The 13,741-nt window shown below is 39.4% G+C and overlaps 1 protein-coding gene across 1 annotated transcript in view; it reads left to right on the top strand.

The window, feature by feature from the left end:
- The window catches only part of kif18a (kinesin family member 18A), a 37,061-nt gene that overhangs the window by 8,864 nt on the left and 14,456 nt on the right, over positions 1-13,741 (top strand). The window contains exons 6-8 of the mRNA XM_063493774.1: positions 9,785-9,961; positions 10,085-10,159; positions 10,980-11,080. Of these exons, the coding sequence (XP_063349844.1) occupies positions 9,785-9,961; positions 10,085-10,159; positions 10,980-11,080 (353 nt within the window). The remainder of the gene's footprint in view (positions 1-9,784; positions 9,962-10,084; positions 10,160-10,979; positions 11,081-13,741) is intronic.

Genomic DNA, 13,741 nt, shown 5'->3' with positions numbered 1-13,741 from the left:
TTTACAATCAACACATGGGTGGCATTGATCTTGTTGACCAATGTCTGGCAATGTACCCCCACAGACGTCGAAACAAGAGGTGGTACATCCGAGTGTTTTTTCATTTTTTGGATGTGACTATTGTAAATGCCTGGCGCCTCTACCAGATGTCTGGTTTGGAAAAGATGTGACTCCTCCTCTTCAAAGCATCTGTGGCTCGTGCACTGATAAATAGTGGCACTATCCAGCATGCAAAAGAGGAAGACCCAGTGGGACCCCACAACCCGTGAAGCGGAGAGCAGTCACCAAAGTAGCCCGTGAGGTCAGGTTTGCCACAGGATATCACTGGCCAAACTGAACAAGGTGAAAAATGCAAACAGATGCCATGATGTTGTGTGCACACGGAAGACCAAAGACCATTGTGCCCTGGATGCTTTGCAAACTTTCACACAGCCTAGGTGTGATGAACATTGAAGTGTTCGGAGATGCAGAGACTAAGATGTCAGTTTTTGTTTTCTTCCAGCATGCTAATAAGGGCTTGGTAATACTGTCCTGCATCGTTATAGAACTGTGTAGACTCAAAAATGTTTCTCTTTTTGGAGATAGTTTGCCATATTCAGGTGTAGGATTCACGGCTGGAACTGTTGATTGGTTTTGTTATTTACGCCTAAACATTGGGGCTATATGAGTTGAAAGTTCCAAAAACTTGCTGAGATGTTTTTCAAAGCATACAAGCAAACAAGTGTTTGTATATTTACAATAGAACACAAGGTAATTCATTTTTACAGTAAGTTCACAGTATTTCATGGTGAGTGCTTGGGCGCATGTAGTCCGCTGGATTGGACAGGTCTATAACTTTATAAAAAAAAAACATTTTTGGAAAAAAAGAGTTGAACATTTTTTTTCATGTCCTGAGAAGAATAAAAGCACTTAAGAAAAAAATCTTGACCAAGGCTTTCATAATTCATGCATCAGAGGGTTAAAATTAGTTAGTAAAACAAGTTGGAGCATGAGGTCTATTTTAAAACTAAGTAGTAGCCCATATTACCCATATAGCCTCAAAATGATATCAAGGTATTTGAGGAAAATTTGCAACAATGTAATTTCTGTGGATATAACCAAAACAACAAGAAGCTGAAACTGGACAACATTTTGTTGACACTTACAACTTGGCAGGCAGTAGCAGCATTTTTAAGTGTAAGTAAATGAAAGGTACTTTACATTCTTCTTTTCCGATGAGCTGTCATTAATCACAGGCTATAATGTTGCTGCTGGTACCTTGTTTCAATAAATTCACACTTCAAAATAAGACGTTTCGGTAGCACTTGTTATATTCTTATTATGATGTCACACTATTAAGCATTAGAAAGGTATTAGTACGGTATTAGCAAGTACTTAATTCATCATTTATATATCATTACTCCTCCTTAGTATTCCATTTATAAATACAGATATGTTTATCCATCTGTTACTGTTGCACCATGTACAGCTATCACTGCTACTATATCACTGCTAGTAATAATCATAAGCATAGTCATAATAATATATCTGTATTTACAAATGGCATACTGAGGAGGAGTAATGCTATTTAAATGATGAATTAACCGCTTGCTAATACCTTAATAATGCTTAATAGTGTGGCATTATTTTAAAGTGTAAATTTATTGAAACAAGGTACCAGCAATACTATTACATCCAGTAACACAACATAAGTCAAATGTAAGCACAAAAGTATTCCAGGTAATGTTTTTTTACCTGGGAATTTGAAGCAAGTATAAAAGGACAACTTAACACTTGAGTTTAACAATAATTAGAGTAACTTAATAACCATGTAACTCTGTAGGAGCTGCAGAATATTGTTGCATAATAAAACAGAAAATAATTTTCTACCTGGGATGTTGTCTCCAGGGTTGAGCTTTTTAACCAGCTGCTTAACGCCCTGGTTTTCCCACCATATAACTGCATTAGTAATTTCCATCCACCGTTTGCTCTTCCCGTTATATGCACTACAGCTAACGAGCCCTCAGGTGCAGTCATTTGTTTACATCTGGGTAGCACATCCCTACCTGCAAGTATCTCCTCTTTCAGAACCTGGTTGTACTGGACAGTGTTTTTGTCTCAAGTGGTGAAACAAGTTTGCTGTTTCCACCTTTAGCAAGTATTGTGCTGCTTTGGAGGCTGTTGTAAAGGCATGGTGTTGGCATAGCAATGATATTGAGATATGGCATTTTTATATCGCATAAAAGTTTATACTGGACAATATAATATGCCACAGCCCATGGTGTAAGTATAAAGCTGTATGGGCCACATTGAATCCTAACTTTATTTGTTACAAATCAGTTTAATAGCAGCTTATTCTGATACTAAATAAAGAAATTAATACCGCCTTACAAATGGTGCATGTGGCGCAGGACACAGGATTGAGACCTTTGAGCTTGGGAAAGAGAGGAACTGCTGAACAATTTTCAACTTAAGTGAGCTATACCAGCATTAACAATTATGCTTATGATAGCATGCAAGCTAACGTTTTTTATTTGTTCGTTTTTACAGGCTTTTTTGTTATTTATAGTTTATGGGTGCTAAGTTGCCCTCTGCACTATACCAAAGTTAAGCATTATGTGTTCAGAGGCACAAAAAGTTGCAAATGTTCACAAAACGACGTAGTTGGTGCAACAGTCACAGACGAAAGTAACTAATGTTAAATGCTGTTTTAATTTACAGATAACACTAACCTGTTGAAGTGTGTGTACAACTAAGTATATAGTGTACAAAATGAAGGTGTGCTAATAGACTTCTCTAAACTAGAACCACTAAGAGTATTTCATTAGTTTTGTAACAAGTTAAAAATGTACAATTAATTTGTGAAACTGATAACTGGCAACTTTTTTTTTTTTTTTAAATAGAAATTTTGTGCAAGCGTTACATTTAACACTGGATCTACATCTCTTTGGTTTATCATTTCAGAGGAATATACTGAGAAAACACATACTTTTTTTATGACTTATCACCTTTAGCGAGTATTGTGCCAGGTATAAAAAAGTTACATTAAGGAGTATTTATAAAAATGTCTTCATTTGGAAACCGTAAATACAAATAAATAATACAATACAATTCAGTATTTTAAACAATACTATAATAACTAGCAAGACTTAAAAGAAAATGCAGTTTATCTCATGCATAGTTTATTTCAAGAGTTTTACATTCTGAATTGGCTCTATTGACTTCACTTACGTAATCATCAACAACAGACCCTACAACAGTGTTAACAGGTATATTTATTTATAATGTTTTAAAGGTTTATATGTAGATGTCGCCATAAATAGAAACGGATACAGTGAATATAAAATATATTTCAGAAGGTCAAACGTTTAACCTTATTATTCCTTTGCTGTTCTTTATTTATAAGTGAAAAAAAATAATGTTAAGATTTTTGTGGTTGTGGGTACATAAAGTTAACCAATAGTCTCTATATGAAACAGAGTGCCTGTGAAGTACAGAGTCAACTGAGTATTTGGGTATTATTTCATTCCAGTTGCATACATTAACCTGTCAAGCAGTCTTCTCGTTTTACACACAGTCTCAAGGGACGAGGCGTAAGCAGGCCACATGCATTTAGGAAGCGCTGTGCAGATCTACCACAGCCATATTGAAATGTGATCCAACTTCAACAGGTTACTTCATACTTGAGTTAAAGCAGTGTCCTTTCATGGGCGCTGTCCAGTTAGAGTCATACCATCCCACCATTTTTGAGTGTTGCAGTCATGCCTACAATGCCCAGCATTCGTTTCACATCCTGTCGCCATGGTTATTGTTGTTTCACTGTCTGTTGCTGGCAGATCAAGAATTCATGTTGTGGCCATTGTTTACAGGAAAGAATGTCCTCACTTGTGTCTGGGATGACATGCCATTTGTTTGAGTGAGAAGAATGTGTGTACTTGCATTTGGGCTGCTCAGTGTGTCATCTTCATGCTATGTTGCACAGAGGTTTTTGTTGTAAGTTGTTTGCCCTAGGCAATGTCCGAAGTAATTCAGATACATTTTACGATGCACCCTACTCTCCAGCTTGGCCTTCTATCTACACAAGGCCACTGTTTCGTGGTCATGAAAAGGGGACTTTCTGAAACTGTTGTAGAATATGGATATATTTGAAAGTTCATTTCTCGTAGAAGGGCAAAGCTAGGCTTTATGAAAGTGTTGACATGAGCCAGTTAGGGTACGTTGTAGCAGGGTACCTTCCTATCAACCCTAGCTTTTTTTTGTTGAAATTTGTATTTGTTTTTGCTTTGGGTTTTTATTTTTATTACAGAGAAGGCGCATCCTTTGTCAATTTTTAGCTTTTACATATAAGGATATAATCAAATATGATCTAGTAGGGCTGGGCCATATCATACCGTTCACGGTAATACCGGTATAATGTTAGGCAATGATAAGAAAATGAAATATCGCAATAGAATATGGGTAAAACGCGCATGCGCAGTGCCTTTTTTTTCATACGCACATGGCGGAAAAAGCATGGCGGCGATGGAGAATGAGAAGGGCGAAAGCAGATCGATGAATGAAACAGATGAACCAGAATTGGTTTGTAAAAATGCTGCAACTTCAGTGGTGTGGAACTGCTTCGGCTTTAGTCCATCAGATACACAACCGGCCATTAAGGTGTCGCAGATAAATACAACAAAATAAAACCAGTACCGGTACCAAAACAAAGAAGATTTATTCATAACACACGCGAAAATTGTTACATTTGTGATTGACATGACATTGACCAATCAGATGAAAGGAAGAAAAATAGGGTCAAAATGCGTACTTGTAACTTGCAGGGGTTTTTTGGCTAAGTCCACACACAAATCTTTTTTACACATACAAATCTTTTTTACGCACACACAAATTCTTTTTACACATACAAATCTTTTTTACGCACACACAAATTCTTTTTACACATACAAATCTTTTTTACACACACACAAATCTTTTTTACACATACAAATCTTTTTTACACACACACAAATTCTTTTTACACATACAAATCTTTTTTACGCACACACAAATTCTTTTTACACATACAAATCTTTTTTACACACACACAAATTCTTTTTACACATACAAATCCTGATTTACAAGCAAAAAACTGATTTACAAGTACAAAATATTTATGACCACATTTTGAGCCCATACCCTCCCTCTCTGTTCCTGTGCTCCTGCGAGTGTAACTACCGCCCCTCCCCCCTCTGCCCAGCTCAAAGCACAAGGCTCGCGTGCGGAGTGAAGCGGAAAAAAGTGCGAGAGAGAGGGTGAGAGAAAGAAAAAAAAAAAACAAAACCCACGGCTCGCGATAAGGAGCCGGCTCGCGTCGTTCACGTCAAAGATCCGGCTCATTTCGTTCGCGACCGACACATCACTATTTCCTGGGTGAGAGAGCGCCTTTTTGTTGTTGTTGTTGTTGTTGTTGTGCTAAGCTAATAGGCAGAATGTTACAGACATGGCCCTAAAGAATGTAGCCTCATGGGCAGTGTAGTCCGTTCTGCAGGGAGAATGGACTGCCATACCCGTTATGTGTCTGTGAGCGCGAGGAGGGAGAAAAAGGTGAGTGGAAAAGTACCAGTTGTCATCGAGCAGAAACGGGAGCTGGAAGCATGTAAATATAATAATAACCACTGCAGCCAAGAAGAGTGCCTGACGAGCCCAGTTGTAAGTAAGCTATTAAGACTCGACTGTACACCGTATTCGTGTTTTCCTCCGAAACAATAGAGATTGACAGACCACGTGACTTTCGCGCATTGCATGCCGGGAACTGGTGGCAAAACAATCCAAGTACCGCATCAAATGCACGCATTTGCAGCACCGCAAAACGTTCATTTGCCGGTTTCAATGCCTTCTTGCTTTTTCTTTGCTCCCCAAAAAAGGAATGTACAAAACGAAGGAGAACAATGCCGGTCCGTACAAAGACAGACTCGACGAAAAGGCAAAGAAAAGATACGAGGAAAAAATCAAAGGAGTGAAGGGGTTAGACCCTTACGAGCACACAGAGTGATCAAAAGACGTCAGCGTGCTGCTCAACTTTCACCGCGCTCATATTTATAATTATACAGTTCTTGGAGTGAGTGCATACACTGATGAAGTTTTTAGTAACTTCAGGTCACTGCAGCAAGCCCAGGTACAGTTTACCGACGGATGGGTACAGGACCTTGAAATGCACTGTGTAGAACACAAGACCATCGTACGAACAAAGGTAAGTTTACCAGTCTCACAAATCGTCTTCATAAATACACATTCGTTAACCGTTTATTAATAGGAACTTTGAGCTCAACGAGAATTAATTAGTAGTGGAAATAATTTCTGGTACGCATTACAGAAATGTAGCAGTGACAATAATATTGTATGCTGTAACCGTACTGGGCAATTAGTGATACAAAAAACTGTTTTATCCTGTGAATAAAAGTATATGTTTTTGTCAATGTACCATGGTAATAACAGAAGCGAAACTCAATATTCTGTCAGGACAATTCACTATTTATTCAAAGCTGAATATTTACTGTCCAGGCCATCCGTCGCCTCTTCGTGACTTCGGAGACATGGCTTGGACAATTTCTCTTCCACGCCGGAATCTGATAAAAACCAATCGCTTTACCCGTCGGCTTCACGCGGCTGTCGTTCGCCTGGCTTGTGCAGTTAATAATACAACAGCTTCTTGCCATTTTTTGTTTCTTTTTATCGCTGTGTAACTGATTTCAATTGAAAGCCTGCTTGCGCTAGTACCGCTTGCCACGGATACCCACAATGCTTTGCGGTTTTACCCCTCAATGACGTCACATTTTCAATCTCTATAAGTTCAGTTGGAGCAGCCTTTCAACGCCTCTGTCTGTCTCTCGCTAGCAAACTTGACCCAGACAACAAAGTAAAGCTATTTTTCGGCTACGAGCCCAACACGGAACCCGACATATTATGCCGGGCTCACACTGTGCGATTTTTGGCCCATTTTGAGCCGATTTTTGAGTCGTGCGACCGTTTTGGCGATCGGCCCGATTTTGGCCTTCGTCGTGCATCGTGTAGTATACGTGGGGTAACGAGAGGCGATTAACACCTCACGACCAGCTCCCGATCATCAATCGCTTGGTCGTGAGGATTTCAAACCTGTTTGAAATCCTCGCGACCGTCGTGAGGGTGTCACCGCAGCTTCTCGCACTGCGCACGCGCAAACACAAATGTCAGCGAAAAAGACGGCGCAGCACGGGAGTGCAGCGTGTGATCTGGACACAAGCGATGGAGGCACAACTTGTAGAACTATGGCAAGCTCACCCGAGCCTTTTCGATGTGGCCTCACAAAATTATCACGACCACAACAACCGTGAAAATAGTTGGATTTACATTGCTGCTCAATCACAGCTGCCTGATCAATGTTTTTAATTAGCAATTTAGCAAAGTTGATGGTGGTGGTGTGCCTGTCTGTGTGAGTGAAAGACAGAGAGGGAGAGGGAGCGACAGATTTTCTGTTATAACCTTCATTTTATGGACGCACAGTGTGAGCACTCAGGTCGCATCAGAGCATCGGGCCGTATAGTGTGAGACCCTGCATCGTGACCTGTGAACTTCTAACCCCTGCGAGTCAATCGTACAGTTTGAGCAGGAGCTGAATCGCGCGACTGAAAAAATCGCACAGTGTGAGCCTGGCATTAGCCAGAGGTCCCTTTACTACGGTTCGGAGCCGCGGACCTTCAGTAATAGTAATAAATCACATTCATGTAGTTGTAAACAGCATGATAATATATTAAGTAATCCAAAGTATTCAGAATACGTTACTCTCATTGAGTAACGTAACGGAATACGTTACAAAATACGTTTTGGGGCATGTAATCTGTAGTGGAATACATTTTAAAAGTAACCTTCCCAACACTGGCTGTGGGACAGGAACTGGGCTAAGTCATTTCGTTCTAATGAAAAGAACTGGTAATGCTTCAGCACATCAAGACATTTTGGATAATTTCTTGCTCCCAACTTTATGGGAACTTTTTGGGGATGGTCCCTGCCTGTTTCAACATGACTGTGCACCAGTGTACAAAGCAAGGTCAATAAAGACATGGATGACTGAGTTTGGTGTCGAAGAACTTGACTGAACTTGAATTCCCAGTTTGATTGGCAGCAACAGTTGCTTCTTTAATGTCATTATTGATGTTTTCCTCCTTGGCATTGTGCTAAGAAACACCTCACCTGCTAAGAAGACTTAAAACGTTTGCTTTTAGAGAGGTGCTCACATTTGCTGATGATCATTTAATCAAATGCATTGACTGGCAGCACCCAGCTGCTACTTACTGTTTTAATTCATACGGAAGCTGTAAGGGTGGACTGTTTTTCGCGCACTGCTGCGGCATTTTCGTTTAGTTTTAAGTAAATAATGGTGAAGTGAATAATATGCCATGTGTTCTTGTTCATCTGAGGTTGTTATTAGCTTGTTTTAAGACCTAGCAAGAACCAGATGATTTTTATTTAATTATGTGGCTGTACTTTTGTTGAACAATGACTATAATACCATTTTACCTTTTGTAGCACACCCAAGTGTAGTGGATGGGTAGCTCTCTATCAGAAGTGCAAAAAGTAACAACTGCCCCCAGCTTTCTCTCCCAGCTCATGTCATTATTATGCACACATTACACTTTGCTTTGATACAACCTTTTTAACAGACCTCCACATATGGGATATGGATCATCTCCACGTATCCCATGTAAGCACACTTTTTCTTCAACTGTGTTTGTATGTGTTAAAGAAAAGAGATGGATCAATAGAGTGACTGGACCATGACTTTTTCTGAAGGATATTGTATTTTTAACAAGAAGAGCCTCGGCTAACTTTCCTGTTGTTTTGATATGTAAAAGGTGTTGGCTTGTTTCCAATCCTGTGAATGTGAATTTGGTGTTATTTCGTAGCTACTTGCAATGTTTAGATGAGTTCAGATTCTTATATTCACCTATAAGTTGTGGTGATCATTTTGCACAGACTTTGCAACAGATTCTCAGTGACACACCACAGTAATGAAATTAAAACAAACGGTTGGAGTTTGGCTGACATATTCCCTTCTAGATACTGACTTTGGAACAACTTTGAACTCCTGATCTTATTAAAACGGTGACCCCCCCCCCCCCCCCCCCAAAAAAAAGGCACGGTTATCCTGAAACTCCCAAGACCTGACATGAACAATGGTTGAATCCAGATGTTGTCTTTTTTTTTCTTCCCAAAGAGAAGTGGAGGCACAGCTGTGGTCCCTAAAAGAGATCATTTTACACTCCTTTTGCTAACTCGTCTTTAATGTGACTTTCTGTAGTCCCAATGCTCACGAGACTCTGACTCACCTAAGCAGCTGTAGTTTATCTGCTGCCATTATTAAGACTTGAGCTATGTTCACAGACCAGCTGAGAAAGATTTCAAATCTAAAATGAACACTCCGTGCTGAATTTTGTTCCCTTTTAGGTTTATTGGTCCCCACCAGACAGTGAAATGTCAATAAGATTTTCTTGTGGCGGGTGTCCAGATGGAGATGCATCCTAGGGCAGTTCCCATGAAGGGTTATTACTCTGCATAAAGTATAAATAAGATTCAATCAGGTTTATTTTTTGTGTTGATTTGTGTGTTGTTTTGTCAAACTAGTAAAAATCTCAATTCTGAGTTTGTTCCTTTTATTTATTTTTTTATTATAATTTTTTTAAGTAAGCACAAGCTTGGAGAGTTTCCTGTGTTTTCTGGATACTTGTCTATCTACATTATAAAGAAACCTAACCCTTTTTGTGCTAACCCTGATTTTTCTCATGTGTTTCAGAGTAAAAAGGCTCATATACCGTACAGAGACAGCAAGCTGACGCGGATACTTAAAGATTCCTTGGGAGGCAACTGCAGGACGGTTATGATTGCCAATGTTAGCCCCTCTTCCAAATCATATGATGACACCCATAATACCCTAAAGTATGCCAACAGGGCTAAGGAGATCAAGTCCTCGGTTAGTGTTCAAGTCATATTGTTTTATGGTCACCAGTTGTAATCCTAGCTGTGATTCTTGGACCATAAATATACAAAATGACATTATATTAGCCATCCGTTTTTCTCTACCTTTACCCGACAGCTGAAGAGTAATGTTGTCAGCTTGGACAGTCACATTGGCCAGTATGCTGTGGTCTGTGAGAAGCAGCGGCAAGAGGTAAGACAAAATAACAAACACGACAACTAATTACTTTGTATTTGGACAATCGGACATAGGGCTGTGCGATATGACCAAAATCTCATATCCCGATATTAAGACATCTATCGTCCGATAACGATATAAATTACAACAATGTAACATTTTCTGTAAATTCTGTGAATCTCGGGCAGCTCGACTTGCGTGAAGTGTTTCCAGCTGGGCGTCGCGTACCTGGAGTCGAGTGTTTTAGCTGATGCATGAAACTATACATTTTTAGACATAGGTTGTAATGGCCGCCGTTTTCTTTGTGAGTATTCATTACACAGCGTGCTGCGGGGAAAAGCCTGTTCTAACGTTTGAGTCTAAGGTTTATTTTTTTAGCACCTGACGGCTCTTTTTTGCTTCTCATCCGTAAATACTCTGCATCTTTCACGTGATTCAGTTTATTTTGAAAAGTCTCAACAGGATCTTGAGCTTTATTGTGAAAGGTTTATGTGGAAAATAAACAAGCGGACACGCCGTGGTTTTACCATCGTTGTTGCTAACGACAACGCATAAAAACAAGCGCTTGTCCATGCCTAGTGTGGTTATATTAAATATAAGAGAAAGAGAGAACTTTAAGAAATTAATATAGCCACTACAGTGACCATCAAAATGATGAAAAAATATTGCCGTAAACAGTTTATTTTGCGACACCACAAAACAAACGATAGCATAAAATGAAACGATAGACGTTTTTATATCGTCATCCGATATATATCGTTATATCGAACAGCCCTAATCGGACATGGACATGATAAGTCCTGACTGATATCAATGTTCTATTTAATCCCTAAAGATCATGCAGTTGAAGCAGAAACTAAAAGAATATGAGACGAAGAGCATGGGGGCTGGGGCTTTTAGCACAATCTCTTCCCAGAAGCAAGAAGAGTTCAAAAGGTAAGCAAGTCCATGAGCGTGACTCAGAGTGTAACTTGTTACTTTATGTGTCATAACCACTTTTATTGTAAAGCGTGTAACTGGAATGAAGACAATGATTCAGGCAGAGAGCTTGTGGCCTGCATTTGCTAATGTATCGGACAATAATGACGCATTATGTGGTTTTGTAAATGGTTCTGGTGGCTGTAGATCCATTAGATTCTATAAAGAAGTGGAACAGGGAACGTAAGGTGTAATTGGGCATAGTGGGTCAGGTTGTATAATCAAGAATGATATCCCAATTTACAGCATTTTTAATGTGGCCCTTTGTCTTTGTTCATTGGCATTTGTGGTAGATTAAATATTATGAAATTAGCTTTTAGCAATGAGCCTTTTATTAAATCTGCTCAGCAGCTTGAGAATATATTGAGCTGCTTGATTCAAGATTTATACTAAAACCATCACTTGATGGAATAAAATGAGGTCAGTGGCATAAATATGCTGTCTTGAATTGGTATGCATCGTACAAAGCCTTTATATGAGTTGCTAGATCTGCGTTATTTAATGTTTACATTCACTCAACTTTTAATCAGCGTTGGCTCCAAACTTATTGACAGCCTGTCAAAGAAGTCTCCAAGGAGGCATTCTGAAAACTTTGCAGACAGCACCCCACAATTCAAGAACCAACGTGGCGTGTTATTTAAAAACAGCATGAGGATGTTCCAGTTTTTGTGTTTAACGAGTCTGGCTTTGAGTGTGGGCATATTTCAGTATCTTTGATCTAATGGCCAAATATAATAGCAAGCATGTTCAGCTATAACCCTGATGCCTTTGGCCTCTTTGAGTAGCTATGAAGTCTCCTCTGTGTTCAAAATGAAACCATGGTATCATTATTATAGACTTGTGAAATTTATTGCTCAGGACATGAGACTCATCACTGTTATTCTCCCATAGGGTGCAGTTCTATTTTAAGAAGTCTTCTAGAAATGATGGTGCATGCTGGTTGTTATTTTATTATTTAATAAATAATAATAAAATATTTTGTTTATTAGGCTATTAGGGCGGGCAGGTGTAGTGTACTCAGGTGGGTTTAGCTAATCTAGAGCTTTAAAAACAAAGCAAACCACAAAAAAACAACTTTAAATAGCACGCAGATGAGGTATGAGTTAAGGTGACTACCTCCCTACTAAATAGGCTTTTAAATGACATGTAACGAGGATGGTCATTTCCACCTCCATGTGGGTTTTTTTTTTTCCCTTGGACTCTACTAGAGTAGTTTTGCATCACCTACAGGCCTCCCTTTAAGCTCACTGTCTTCTGATTGGCTACTCCTGTCAAACAGAAGATTTTAACAATAGATAGGGATTCACGTGCTCATAGTCAGGTAGGTGGGATGACCGTATGAAGGAAGCTCTTTTTGATGTCAGAAATATCCAGGAGTAGAAAAAATGTGAAACAAGTATTAGTCTGAAGCCTGAGCTTTTTATTAACACAGCGATTGCTTGCACGTGCACTGACTTTGGCCATCCACCATTAGCTCCACTTTCAAGACAGCCACTTTACAAAAGGTACCTTTGAGCACCAGATCTCGGAATCACAGTTCTGCATGAACAGTCGAGCAGTTTTTATGTAGCTGTTGTCTTGCGGCCTGTTTTGCTCTGTGCATTTTCTGATAATTAATCTGGAGTTTTGTAGCCGATTAAGAAAAGTGGTGTTTAGTTGCGAGACATCCCTATCACTGTCACCTTTCTCCAGTACTTCCGGAGGGTTTCTCAAGGCATTCCCAGTCCAAACAAGATTATCTAGAATTCCTAAAGCTTTGTTTGGGTTTGCCTTTGACTGGTGACTGGTATTTAACTGCAGATGCATTCTGAATGTCTCCATCCCTCATCCCGTTCTTAAAGGAAGGTGACGAAAACTCCTTCTGGCACTTTGCATCTGTAATATCATTCATAGCGTCAGCACGTGGAGCTCCTGACAGTCAATTGCAAGACTCGTGTTACTTTATCTAACATACCAGTCTACCTGCCAGTCTCCCAAGCAAAATTCACCTCAGTGATAAACAAGAACTAAAGATATTTGATTTCCTTCTTTTGGAGAGAAGCAAGTAGTTCCTAAATAAATCTGTGCTGTCTATCTTTTCCTAGCAGAGTGTAGAGGAACACACCCAAACTACTGTGAATGAAGCTAGTAAAATCCACATTTTAATTGTCTTTCAACGGTCACCAGTGTCAATTTGTGAAATGATACAGGATGGATTTGTGACGGCAGAAAGTCTATGAAGAGCTTGTCCTCAAGTTTTTCCTAAACATTATCCCAAAGCTTAAATGCACTCTTAAACCAGGAGCGGCACTTTTCATGTATCGCACATGAAAACTGTTGCTAAAATTGGAGCAAAGTGACTTTGTTTGGCCCAAGGCAGTCCTACACGCTTTGTATGCCGACATAATGTTGGTGTGCAGTGGCAAACACCAGCTGCTGTTTATTTATTTGTATGTGCCTCCATGCGTATATAATCACACTTAGGCCTTTAACAGAGTTTTTGAAAGCTGACCTGTCCACAATGTACTGAAAACAAAGTGTGTGAGCCAATGATAGCAATCCTGTTAAATTCCTAATGAAATGAGTCCAGCCCACCTTGTTTCCCTGATCATTTTTACTTTTAAGCAGCTTGTTTTTGTT

This window comes from Pelmatolapia mariae, linkage group LG1 (genome assembly GCF_036321145.2).
Source record: "Pelmatolapia mariae isolate MD_Pm_ZW linkage group LG1, Pm_UMD_F_2, whole genome shotgun sequence".
NCBI classification, from domain to species: domain Eukaryota; kingdom Metazoa; phylum Chordata; class Actinopteri; order Cichliformes; family Cichlidae; genus Pelmatolapia; species Pelmatolapia mariae.
The sequence above is the reverse complement of the archived record's forward strand: the minus strand, read 5'-3'. Positions and strand labels throughout refer to the sequence as shown.